Source organism: Lithobates pipiens, unplaced genomic scaffold (assembly GCF_037356315.1).
Source record: "Lithobates pipiens isolate NorthernLeopardFrog02 unplaced genomic scaffold, aLitPip1_a1.2 Scaffold_27, whole genome shotgun sequence".
In the NCBI taxonomy this organism is placed as follows: domain Eukaryota; kingdom Metazoa; phylum Chordata; class Amphibia; order Anura; family Ranidae; genus Lithobates; species Lithobates pipiens.
The window spans coordinates 108,411,342-108,425,601 of NW_027507788.1; the positions used below are offsets into that span (position 1 = coordinate 108,411,342).

General features: G+C 40.5%; 1 protein-coding gene across 3 annotated transcripts in view; it reads left to right on the plus strand.

Moving 5' to 3' along the window:
- Positions 1-13,667, plus strand: part of LOC143934063 (serine/threonine-protein kinase SBK2-like) — a 106,095-nt gene extending 92,428 nt beyond the window's left edge. For all 3 annotated transcript variants that reach the window (XM_077457359.1, XM_077457358.1, XM_077457357.1), the window contains 2 exons: positions 1,914-2,116; positions 12,273-13,667. In XM_077457359.1, the coding sequence (XP_077313485.1) occupies positions 1,914-2,116; positions 12,273-12,836 (767 nt within the window). In that variant the 3' untranslated portion in view covers positions 12,837-13,667. The remainder of the gene's footprint in view (positions 1-1,913; positions 2,117-12,272) is intronic.
- Positions 13,668-14,260: the final 593 nt, after the last annotated feature.

Below are 14,260 nucleotides of genomic sequence, written 5' to 3' on the forward strand. Positions count from 1 at the left end.
AACAGGGATCTTTTACACAAATCCCCGTGCTGGCTCTCATGCACAGGATCCCGCGTGGCACGCCCACCGGCCACACACATTGGGTCCCCTGCCGTGCAGTGGGCACACACGCCCTCTGGCGACTCTTGAAGGGAAGGATGTATCCATATGGGATTTTGCCAAGGAGAGCCATTGTGCCGCAGTATAATTACATCAGCCGGCTGGGAACCAGTTAATGCACTTATTTGTGTGGTGGAGATTTTTGTAAGATTTTAAGATTTTAGGGTTTCCCTCAAAGCACTGCACTATATAATTGTTTTATATTTTTGATCCTTTTGTCTGTTTATTTTCATAATAAAAATGCTCAATATGTTTAAAAGTATATGGGCTATCAAACCTACCAGTATGGTCAAAAGAATGTACACACCATTACAAATTATCCATTCCAGGTATTTCCAGTGTAGGATACTGTTAAGGCTACAGAATACAAAGAAGCTGTTGATAATTGTACACTTCCACCTTCATGAAAACAGGTACTCTAGTGCACAAAACCAGCACCATAAAGATGATTTAAATACATCAATACCCCGCACTTATACACATTCCTGCCCAGACCAATTTTCAGCTTTCAGCGCTGACGCACTTTGAATGACAATTGCACGGTCATGCTACACTGTACCCAAACTAATTTTTTACCATTTTATTCCCACAAATAGAGCTTTCTTTTGATCACCTCTGCGATTTTTATTTTCTGGTAAACAAATAAAAAAAAGACCGAAAATTTCTCTTACAAAACATTGTAAATAAGTAAGGTTTCTCCTTCACTGATGGGCACTGATGGGGCTGCACAGAAGGGCATTGATAAGGCGACGCTGATGGGCACCGACAAGGTGGCACCGATGAGGTGGCACTGATGGGCACTGATGATGGGCACTGATAGGCAGCACTGATGAGCACTGATAGGCGGCATGGATGGGCACTGATAGGTGGCACGTATGGACATGAATGGGCACTGATAGGTGGCACTGATGTACATTAATGGATTGTACTGATGGATACCAATCAGGGCCAAACAAGTTTAGTTCATTCAAAGCGCTGCTAGTGCCTCAGTAATTTTTACCATTGGTGATCTTCTTTGGCACCAGATTAATAATTTTGTATTAATATAGCAGCAGCTACAGTCTAGTATTTACTGTGAGCGCTGATGGAGTGTGATTTTAGTGTTCTAATATCTTGCTCATTTGTTTTTAATAAACAATAATGCCTGCCAATCAGTGATGCCCATTGTGGGCACTGATTGGCATCCCTGGTGACCATGTGTAGCATACCTGCTGGTGACTAGTGGTGGGCATCCCTGGTGGTCCAATGTGGGTATCCTCAGTGGGGGGGCTGCACTGATATCAGCACAGACCCCCACCGGTCAAAAGAGCAGCCGATCGGCTCTACACTACTCGCATCTGACAGACGCAGATGAGGAAAAGCCGATCAACAGCTCTTCCTATTAACATCATGATCAGCCGTGATTGGACACAGCTGATCACGTGGTAATGAGTCCCTGTCAGACTCTTTACCTAGATCGGTGTTGCGGTGTGTCAGAATGACACAACCCAACAACAATCGCCACAATGCAGCCCCGGGAGAGCACAGCAACTTTGATATGCTGGTGACCAGGGTTTGTATATACTTGGATGCACTTACATTGCTGGTGTAGTATTGAGCTGCGTGTCCATCTCTGTCTGCTACAGGTACCCTAATTTGCTTATACTGTACATTTGTATGTTTTTTTTTTTTTACATGTACTCTAAGTTAGACTTTGGCTAGGTAACAAGTTAGCTTATTACTAAGGTATGAAAAAGAGAAAATGCATTGTGCATTAGTTTATAATATCTTTTATATCTAAAATACTCACTTTTTAATGTATATTTATTTTACAGGAACACCTATGGCTTTAAAGCTTCTCCCAAAAACTTTTACCAAGAGACAGAACTTCCTGTATGAATACTGTGTGGCTCTATCCCTATCTACTCACCCAAATATCATTGGCATGTTTGGCATTGCATTTGAATCTTCTGAGCACTATGGTTTCCTGTATGAAGCTGCCCTTCAAAAAGATCTTATTTCCATTATAAAACCAAGTGTAAGATAATATTATATTTCTAATGTAACATTCTTATTGTGATAGAATATGGATTTTATTTGTAAAATATTATAATATGATAAAGGATCATATGGGCAATTTAGAAAAAGTGGGTAAACTATGGGGAGAAATAATAATATGTAATCAAGGATCCATTTACACTATATTACCAAAAGTATTGGGACACCTGCCTTTACACGCACATGAACCTTAATGGCATCCCAGTCTTTTTCAGTAGGGTTCATTATTGAGTTGGCCCACCCTTTGCAGCTATAACAGCTTCAACTCATCTGGGAAGGCTGTCCACAAGGTTTAGAAGTGTGTCTATGGGAATTCTTGACCATTCTTCCAGAAGCACATTTGTGAGGTCAGGCACTGATTTTGGAGAGAAAACCTGGCTCGCAGTCTGTGTCCTAATTCATCCCAAAGGTATTCTGTCGGGTTGAGGCCAGGACTCTGTACAGGCCAGTCAATTTCCTCTACCCCAAACTCGCTCATCCATGTCTTTATGGACCTTGCTTTGTGCACTGTTGTACAGTCAATTTGGACCAGGAAGGGGCCATCACCGAAATTTTGCCACAACGTTGGGAGCATGAAATTGTCCAAAATGTCTTGGTATGCTCACGCTTTAAGATTTCCCTTCTATGGAACGAAAGGGCCAAGCCCAACTCCAGAAAAACAACCCCACACCATATTTCCCTCTCCACCAAATGATTTGGTCCAGTGCACAAAGCAAGGTCTATAAGGACATGGATGAGCGAGTTTGGGGTGGAGGAACTTGACTGGCCTGCACAGATTCCTGACCTCTACCCGGTAGAACACCTTTGGGATGAATTAGAGAGCAGGGGGTGAGCTAGGTCTTCTCTCTAACATCAGTGCCTGACCTCACCAATGCTTTTCTGGAAGAATGGTCAAACATTCCCATAGACACACTCCTAAACCTTGTGGACAGCCTTCCCAGAAGAGTTGATGCTGTTATAGCTGCAAAGGGTGGGCCAACTCAATATTTTTACACCTCAGATATGAAACATTAACAAAGCACATCCCACTATAGTGTGTACTGACCTGAATCCAAAGCACCAAGTCTGGTTCTTACTCTGCTATTTGCATGACTCACTCCTAATAGATAAAGCTGACACCTCAGCCTCCCGCGAGATGATCCATCCCTCCTCCAGCACATAGTAGAAGACTCATACCCACAGCTCTATGTTTCTCTGAGCCTGTGGGGGGTAGTTGGTGTGATTTTTCTTCCAATCAGCTCTCAAATTACACTCAGCTCTGTGCCCTAGCTCTGCAGTGTGTTTTGCCATCTGTACAGTACAGATGGCAGCAGATAATCAAGTGAAAATTATGTAGGAGGATTTGTTGCATCATTTTAGGCTAGTCACTTCACTGGGTTAGTCACTTCACTGGGTATGTGTAAGGGTTTATAACCACTTTAACCTTCTTTGGCGGTTTTCCCAAGTGTGGTGGTAACCCCGAGCCACATCGCTGGATCCTGGAAGAGATGACTTACCTTGTCCCTGGGATCCTGCGATGTACTCCCGTTCTGTGCGGCGGCCAGACCTTCCGCCCCATGCTCTGTGTGTTTCTGCTTCCTTCCCTGCAAGCGTCATGACAAAGGGGGGTGGAACCGGCGGCAGATTAAAAAAAAAGTATAAATCACAACACCTACAATACTTTGTAATCTTATTGGATTACATTACTGAATAAAATAATTTGACCTCAGTTTCCCCCTAGTGCTTTGTCCAGTGCCCTTGCTTGCAGTTTTACTGTACTTCTGCCTGGAAACTGGAGAATGACCATGGCATCAAAAAAGTGCACCTCTACCTCAAAAGTGGTTTATGACGTGCTGGAAAACAGCGATAGCAATACAGAATCACTTGTAGAATTGAGTGATAGCGATTGGTGGGGAAGTTCGTCATCAGACACAGAAAGTGATTTTAGCGACGATCCTGCGACCTCAGTGATATGCGGACTTGGTGCTCTATTGACTGCGGCGTGGATCATCCAGCGCCCCCAAGATTCACATTTACTGGAGTGTCTCATATTAAAGTGGATGTTTAAGATGACAACTGCTTGGCATACCTACAAATATTTTTGACTGATGAGGTTATTGAAAAAATAGTTACGGAGACAAATCGGTACCAGGAGCAACAAGCTGCTATGCATCAAAGGTTTTCAAGGAGCAGAAAGTGGGAGCAAGTGACCAAAGGGGACATTTGGAAATTTCTGGGCCTAATACTTCTTCAGGGAGGGGTGGGGAAACCCCTGGAGAAGTGGTATTGGACAACCAATAAATTACTAGCCACTCCATTCTTTGGCACGGTTATGTCGGAGTAAAAATTTTCCCTGATAATGAAGTATTTGATGAAACTACTCATTCAGCACCCAAACTCAAGAAGATTTGGGAGGTATATCATATGATTCAGAAAAATTTCCGACAGAGCTATGTGCCAGATAGAGACATTAGCATAGATGAAAGTCTAATGGGAAGGGAAGGCTCAGCTCCAAGGGAAGGCTCAGCTGAATACAATATAGGGTGTCAAAGAGAGCACAATTTGGCATCACATGCTTCATGCTATGTGAATCAAGCACTGGTTACATTTGGAATTCTGTCCTATACACTGGGAAAGGAACCAAATTCAACCAAAAATACAGTAATTATGGAATGGCAACATCTTCAGCTATTTCATTGATTGAGCCATTGCTAAATCAGGGCTATTGCGTAACTACAGACAATTTTTTCACATCTCCTGAACTCTGAGTTCCTTCTACAGAACAAAACGGATGCCTATGGAACCGTTAGGGCTGACCAGTATGACATGCCGCCAATCTTTGGCAATAAGAAGCTCAAGACAGGAGAAATGTTTGCCTGGCAGAAAGGCAAAATGAGATGGAACAGTATGTCAGAGGGGGTGCAGTCACCGGGTGGCCCTGCCCTCCGTTATAAAAGAACTGTCAGAAGAAGAGAAGCATCACACAGTGGGAGCCTCTCATTGCGCGGAGCGGGCCGAGAACCAAGAAGAGACGCAGTGGAGGAAGATGCCGGACGAGAACACTGGACCAAGAAGAAGCGGATCGGACGAAGAAGAGGATCAGAGGAAGAAGAAGATGGAGGAAGAAACGGAAGGATGAAGAAAAGAAGAAGGAAGAAGACCAGAAGAAAGAAGATGAAAGAAGACTTTAATAAAGAAATTGTCGAAGACCGTCTCCTGTAATTTTTAACACTTTTTTGTCACTTTTTTGGTGAAATGGTAGGGGTACTTTTGTACCCCCTTACCATTTCACACAGGGGGGGAGGCCGGGATCTGGGGGTCCCCTTGTTAAACGGGGTTTGCAGATTCCGATAAGCTCCCCGCCCGCAAACCCCCACAACCACCGGCCAGGGTTGTGGGGATGAGGCCCTTGTCCTCTTCAACATAGGGACAAGGTGCTTTGAGGGGCTACCTCAAAGCACCCTCCCAATGTTGAGGGCATGTGACCTGGTACGGTTCAGGGGGGGCGTTCTCTCATCCCCCTCTCTTTTCCTGCAGCCTGCCAGGTTGCGTGCTCAGATAAGGGTCTGGTATGGACTTTGAGGGGGACCCCACTCCATTTTTTTTGGCGCGGGGTTCCCCTTAAAATACATGCCAGACCTAAAGGGCCTGGTATGGATTTTGAGGGGGACCCCCACACCATTTATTTTTGGGCATGGGGTTCCCCTTAATACCCATACTAGACCCGAAGGGCCTGGTATGCTCTTGAAGGGGAACCCATGCCGTTTTTTTTTTTTACATTAAAGTCGTGTTGTAAGTCGCACTGTGATTCACACTAAAGTCGTGTCCAAGTTGCCTCCCAAAGTCATGCTGGAAATCGTGTTGCCTCTGTGTGAATGAATGGACTGTTATGATACAAGTTCAATAGACACAGATTGTCATTGTTAGAGTCACGTTGAATCTGCTATCTGTGTCAAACTGTGTCAAAACGAAAACGAAAATAAAACATTTATTTGTATCGGATCTTTTGTTTTTCGGACTTTTGTCAAAACAATAACGAAAATACCTGAAATTCGGACAAAAATGCATTCGGACGAAAACGAATGCACATGTCTAGAGGACATAGTGGACACAGAGGACATAAAGAGGTCCAGTTACACCTGAATAAAAATACCATAGATAAAGAAGCTAGCCAGGAATGGCATCCATCCTTGTGTACTATATTAGTTAAGAAATAGAAAACCAGTTCAAATTTCATATATCTTCAACTAGGGAACCCCAATAGGCTGGAATACAATTAGTGTCATGCCATTATTTAGGGAGTGTAAAAAGCTAGAAAAAGGTAACTACTAGTCAGTAATCCTGACACCAGAAACATAGATCATGTTTAACTACCAAGATCGAGTTTGGCAATGTTATTGATTTATTTATGCCGTGTACACACGATCGGACTATCTGGCGGACTTAGTCTGGCGCACCAGAGTCTGCCGAACAATTCGATCATGTGTGGGCTCCAGTAGACTTTTTCTTTCCAAAAGTCTGGCAAACTTAGAAATAAGATTTGCTTCAAAATTGTCCACCAGACTCGGCTTTTAGTGGACAATCCGTTTGTCTGTGTGCTAGTCCGGCGGACTTAAACCGACGCTCAAACCAACGCTAGGGCAGCTATTGGTTACTGGCTATGAACTTCTACGTCATCACGTTCGAATCAGTCCGGACTTTTGGAGTGATTGTGTATGGCCAAGTCCGTTCGCTTAAAAGTCCGGTGGACCTCAGCTGCAAAGTCCGTTGGATTGTCCGATCGTGTGTACGTGGCATTAGACTTTGCAAGCTGAAGATGCAAATATAAGGGAGGATTTTGTTCTTAAGTAAAGGAAATGATAAAAAGGAAGATGAAAAATATTAGTTTTTAATGGAATATGTTTATACTGGGCTATGGGACATGTTTTATTGGTCCTAGTTGTTTTCAATCTATAATTGATCTAATAAGATCAACAAAAAACGAAGTGCTAAAAGCTGTGCATTAACAAATGCAAGCAGAAAGCAATTCACCAATCACCAGCTTATTGGAATTCTTAAATACATTTGCAATGTATATGCAATGGACTTTAAAGGAGAAAGAAATAAATGAAGGCCCAACTTCAGCTAATGCTTGTTAGGAAGTTACAGAAACAGTTGTTTTGTTTTTATTAGAAAAAAGGTTTAGGCCATATGGATTATGAGCCTCCCCAACAGTGTAAGGGTTTCATGGGTGTACTATTTAAATGCTGCATTTGTTGAACCCTTACACTGGTGGGGGGGGGGGGGGGCTAACAATGGTCAGTTTTTACTCATATGCTGGAGTTAGGCTTTTATTTACGTTTACGTATTTATTTCTCATTTAAAGTCCATGACCTATGCATTTAAGTGTACTCACAGGCAAATCTGGTGATCGGTCAATTGCCCTCTGCTTGCCTTTTATAAACACAGCTTTCAGAATTCAGCTTCTCTTTAAATTTATTAGCTCAATAGTAGATTGAAAACAGTTAGGGCCTGTTAAACACTTCAGATAGCCCAACGTAAACATGTTCCATCAAAAATTACTCTTTGTCAGGAACTACAGCCTTTGATAAGAAAAGGCTAAATTTGACCTGCTTTTTTGATTTCCAAATACACTGTAAAAGGCCAAAGCATCCAAATAAACACAGAACAATGCAAACCAGATTATATTCAGCCTCCAAAAACTGACATTTGTATTGCTTAATTATAATTTTTGGGATTTTGATGGCCTAGGTTTGACATGTATTCCAAAAAATGATACCCATCAACAGAGCCAGATTAGGGTAACAGATGCTCTAGCCAAAACTGAACAATTTTGAGCCCCTCTTCCCCTCCATTGCTTAACTGACAAGACATTAAAGGCTCAAAAAGTGCTCTAAGTGAAATAAAACTTCCAGAAGTCATAAACCTTCTCCCAAGGCTGCTCCAGGCCAGATCCCAAAACTGTAATACACAAAAACATTTTCATTTTATTTGTTTAACATATTGGGCATGGATCAATACCATGTAACTGAGTGTGGCGTTTGTTAACTCAGAGCAAGGCGCAAAAAGGATAAAAACATTTTATTTTAAAGTGTGCCCAAGAGGGGATGTTGCTTTGAGAATGGACCCCCAAAGTGTTTTGTGACTGCTGGAAGAATATCAAAGTCCAACCATTTACCCTAAGGGGCAGGCCATGATATTCATGTGATTCAATTGAAAAATTTTTTACGTTTGTAAGACATTTAAACTTCCTATATCTTATTTGTGTGTACACTTTATGGTAGAAAGTCCCTCCTGATCTTCCAGGTAGAGTGCTAGGGAAACAAGTTCAGAAACTTGGCTGAGAAATGGAAAGATCTGCAAGAGTGATGAGTGCTACATATGCTCTAACAGATGGACAGAACTCTCAGACCTTACCATCATTTCTAAAACATTGAACCATACAGTGAAATGTCCGCAACTAGTATTTCAATTTCAGAAGATCACAGGAGAGATTATACTTTGGCGTGTATCCCAAGGTAGCTCTTTGAGAAAAAAAAATGACAGCCTGTCAATAACAGACAAGTTCAATTAACAAAAATCTCATGCATGTGGTTCTGCTGCCAACCATTGCTGGTCTTTCTGTGTGTAGATAATTACTCAGTAGACATAAATAAAAAAAAACTCTACTGCAGATGTTGATGGAACAATAGAAATGGAATTCAGCTTCCATTTTTCTTTTTAGTAAATTGTGTGTACCATCAATGACCTAATGTATTGCAGATAGACATCACATTAGATACTGTACATGTTCAGCTGTACATGAAAATAAACAGTACATTTTATATTTAGAGGTGGCAAGCCTGTACAGTTATAAATCATGTATAGAAGATGCGTCTAATAAGATATATGTACCAATTAAAGCATAGTGACAACTACCAGTTTTTTTATGCGTTTACTGGTATATACTAAAACTATACTAAACTAAAACTTAAATATACACTCGTGTATAATAAAATGCAGTAGTCAGGCAGTCAACAGTTCAGAGGTGCTTAGTGATGTATATAGAAAAATATACATGTGTATTTATATATAATATATATACATATACACACACAGTATATACAGTATCTCACAAAAGTGAGTACACCCCTCACATTTTTGTAAATATTTTATTATATCTTTTCATGTAAAAACACTTTGCTACAATGATAGTTAGTGAGTGTACAGCTTGTATAAAACTGTAAATTTGCTGTCCCCTGAAAATAATTCAACACACAGCCATTAATGTCTAAACCACTGGCAAAAAGTACATCCCTAAGTGAAAATGTCCAAATTGGGCCCAATTAGCCATATTCTCTCCCTGGTATCATGTGGCTCGTTAGTGTTACAAGGTCTCAGGTGTGAATGGGGAGCAGGTGTGTTAAATTTGGTGTTATCACTCTCACTCTCTCATACTGGTCACTGGAAGCTCAACATGGCACCTCATGGCAAAGAACTCTCTGAGGATCTGAAAAAATAATTTTTGCTCTACATAAAGATGGCCTAGGCTATAAGAAGATTGCCAAGACCCTGAAACTGAGCTGCAGTATGGTGGCCAATACCATACAGCACTTTTACAGGACAGGTTCCACTCAAAACAGGCCTTGGCATTGTCGAAGTTGAGTGCACATGCTTAGCGTCATATCCAGAGGTTGTCTTTAGAAAATAGACATATGAGTGCTGCCAGCATTGCTGCAGAGGTTGAAGGGGTGGGCGGTCAGCTTGTCACTGTTCAGACCATACACCCGCACACTGCATCTAATTGGTCTACATGGCTGTCATCCCAGAAGGAATGATGCACAAGAAATCCCGCAAACAGTTTGCTGAAGACAAGCAGACTAAGGACATGGATTACTGGAACCATGTCCTGTGGTCTGATGAGACCAAGATAAACTTATTTTGTTCAGATGGTGTCAAGCCTGTATGGTGGCAACCTGGTGAGGAGTGCAAAGACGTGTGTGTCTTGCCTACTGTCAAGCATGGTGGTGGGAGTGTCATGGTCTGGGACTGCATGAGTGCTGCTGGCACTGGGGAGCTACATTTCATTGAGGGAACCATGAATGCCAACATGTACTGTGACATACTGAAGCAGAGCATGATCGCCTCCCTTCAGAGACTAGGCCGCAGTGCAGTATTTCGACATGATAATGACTCCAAACACAACTCCAAGATGTCCACTGCCTTGCTAAAGAAGCTGAGGCCAAAAGTGATGGACTGGCCAAGCATGTCTCCAGACCTAAACCCTATTGAGCGTCTGTGGGGCATCCTCAAATGGAAGGTGGAGGAGTGCAAGGTCTCTAACAACCACCAGCCCTGTGATGTCATCATGGAGGAGTGGACAAGGACTCCAGTGGCAACCTGTGAAGCTCTGGCGAACTCCATGCCCAAGAGGGTTAAGGCAGTGCTGGAAAATAATGGTGGCCACACAAAATATTGACATTTTGGGCTCAATTTGGACATTTTCAATTAGGGGTGTACTCACTTTTGTTGCCAGTGGTTTAGACATTTTGGCTGTGTGTTGAGTTATTATGAGGGGACAGAAAATATACACCTTTATACAAGCTGTACACTACTTTACATTTTAGCAAAGTTTCATTTCTTCAGTGTTTCCACATGAAAAGGTATAATAAAATATTTACAAAAATGTAAGGGATGTACTCACTTTTGTGAGATACCGTGTGTGTATGTGTGTGTATGTATATGTGTATATGTATGTATAAAAATTTCAAATATTTCACCTAGCAAAACACTCCAGGTAACAACTCAAAATGTGAGGTGATTACACAAAGGAGAATGCAGGAAACTGCCAGAGAAAATAAATCCTACAGAAGCCAATATACTATCATCTCTAGTTGTGTGTTGTAGTTATCCAAGTGACTAATAGCTTGCACATAAAGCCACCAAATTTACTCACCCTCTGAGTAATTTACAGTGAATTAAGATTGCCTGCATGTAGCAACTTGTTCCACTGGGTCCTTCTTCCCACTCTGCCACACCTCTATGGTCTGACAAACTGGCTCCCCCCATAGGTGTTATCAACACTGTGGGTAAAGCTAGTATGGTGCTTCCTTATACCTTTGGACTAGAGGCCATGTGTTACCTTAAGCATGGGTGAAATTGTATCTCATTTTATGTCTATGAACATCCAGAGACTTATGTGTTTATTGTTGTCACAATATATCTGTGTGCTATTTCCCCCTATAACACAATGTACAGTAACACTGTACAGGGAATGTGTTAAAACTTCAAGGCTAACTGCAGCCTGTGCATTTATGACTACTCTCATCACAAGGTTTAAGCAGATGTGCAATTGGCCAATATTTGCACATTTGGGGGAGTTGGTAATAGATTATTAGTTACTTAAATGACTACAACACACAACTAAAATATTTCTCAGCTGTTTGCTGTCCCATAATATGAGTCTTTACAATGTTGTGATGTGAGCAGGCTTGTACAAAAAGCATTAGACAAAGTTAAACATTCATATACTGTATGCAAATGCATAAGAAAGAACCCAGGAATGTTTTAGCTTGCTTATTACATGTTATTCTACAAAACAGATGTATATTTATGCACTTAAATACCAGTAAAATCATTGATACATAAATCTTCAAATTGTCACTTTAATGGGCACCTACTGTATATCCCTTAAGCTTGATAAGTTACCTTTAAGCTGGATAAGTTACCCATAAGCCCATTTTGCTTATGAACAGACAGTCTAAAAATGTTTCTAGCATTACAGTTATAAATCAGCCTGCGTTAGAAAAAGAGTATGTCCAGCTCGAGGGGTGATTTCCCCTCACTTTGGAGAAATATTCCTTCATTTCCTGGTATGCGTCCATGACAAGACATGACAAGAAAATCTCCCTAGTGGAACACAGACATAAAAAAATATATATTTTACCATTCCTTTATCTATCAAATGCTAAAACAAGAGTTTGGCTTTAGATATATATTTTTTATTATTGTCAGTCTAAAGAACTAAAGTTTTATGCATGTTTCAATGTTCATATATATTTCAAATGAAAAATTAGCAGAATTTTCAGATTTAAAAAGTGAACCAAGTCTGGTTGTATTTAGCACCCTCCAAGTATTGTCAACTTACCTTCATTTTTGTTGTTTGAATGTTTTATCAGGAAGGAGTACCAGAACCAATTGCCAAGAAGGTCACTAGTCAGCTGGTGAGCGCCCTTGAATTTATCCACAGCAGAGGCCTGGTTTATCGAGATGTAAAACCTGAAAATGTGCTTCTTTTTGGTACGGATTGTCAAAGAATCAAACTTACAGATTTTGGACTGACTCGTCCTAAAGGCACCTTGCTTAAACTTGTGTCTGGTATAATTCCTTACACGGCACCTGAATTAAGTAATTCTCAGAATGGAGAAGCAGTTCCCATTGATTTCACTCTAGATACATGGGCCTTTGGAGTTCTTCTCTTTTGTTTGATGACAGGATACTTTCCTTGGGAGAAAACACTACGGTCTGACCCATTTTTTGAAGATTTTATAATGTGGCAGCAAACTGGCAGTCATGAAGAGCTATCTTGGCACTGGAGGAAATTGACATTTGAGGCCATGGATATGCTCAGGCAGTTATTGGCACTGAACCCTTCTGAAAGGAGTCCAGTGAACAAAGCTTTAAGATATCTGAACTATCCATGGATAGTGGATAACTGGAAATCATTGCAAGAATTAAAATAATATTTCTGCTTTATGCATATCTTTAAACAGGCTTGATTTATGATAGCATAATGACATAAATGTCAGTTAGTAGAGAATACTAACATCTATAATTTCTCAGTCTACGCCATTTCTTATTTTGGGTTCTTTAGTCTTGACCAAAATCCACCATCTTTTCCAGCCACAGACAAAACTTTAGTTGTAAAACTGATCTTTTACTCATTGGAGCGTGAAATACATACGGTAGTTTACTGATTAGTGAATGTGCCCCTGAAATATTTTGGATGGCATTTTTTTTTACTGTATGCCAACCAAGATAGTGCCAGTTTCTTAGTCACAAAGATCCCTTTGTTAGAAGTAAAGGAAATCCTATTAGTGAATGTATTGATGTAGTAGGTGGCTGATGCTGCTGGTGGATTGTAGACTGAAGGGGGACAATACTCAATTACTATCACTACTTTCAATAATCTCCATCTAAGAACACTAGTTGTAGGAAGCCATAGCACTCCCTACTAGTTTATTACAGAATGGATAATTGTGATAGGTATGTCACGGACATTAAAACAGTGGACCAGAAAGCACGGCAGGAACCATATTTTTATTTTCTTAAGGATGGTAATACCAAACGCAGTTTTCTTTCCATTTTTCACATACCTTTGAATCATTATATAGACAATATTGTACACTAACAGTAGCTTTGCCTGTCTACCAAGTTCTTTTTTAGAGAATAGTGATGTGTTTAGAAATTTGACTAGCGTTCCCATTTGGCTGACAGTATGTATGTCAAATGTCACCTGGTAAAATGTTTTGTAACATTTGAAATGACCTAATAAAATGAAGACATGCATTACATTTTAATGTATTTTTAGTCATTTTTCCTGTAATCCAAGTTACTAAATTAAAATGGAAATAGATACAAGTGTTTAGTATAATCACTATCCATTAGGTGACAATAAACGCTTAATAGAGTCCATAGTTCTGTCTACAGCAAAACAAAAATGAATTTACAGCAGAATCTTGTAACACACGGGAAGGTGTGAGTAATGGGGTTTCTACAACTGTAGGTACAGTATGTGGTACTGGTTGATTCTCAAGCTTACATAGAAACTACACAATCACTCTGACTTATATTTTATTATCTATGGTAAGCAGGTAAGAAGATTGGCTGACATATACGTTTACATCAAGTTGCAGAGCACAGTTTAACAATGCTCCATATGTTTTCTTTAAACTCAACACGAGTAAAGACACTTGGGCTGATTTACTAAAGAACAAAAGAATATTCACATAATAAATTGAATATTTACTTAAATTATAAGTGAGAAGCAAATTCCTGTTCAGTTTAAATATCCAATCGTGTGCAGATAAAATAAGTAAACATACTGAAATGACAAGTAAAACACTCCTCCAAAGATATGAGTATATTTACATGCATATCTTTCCCA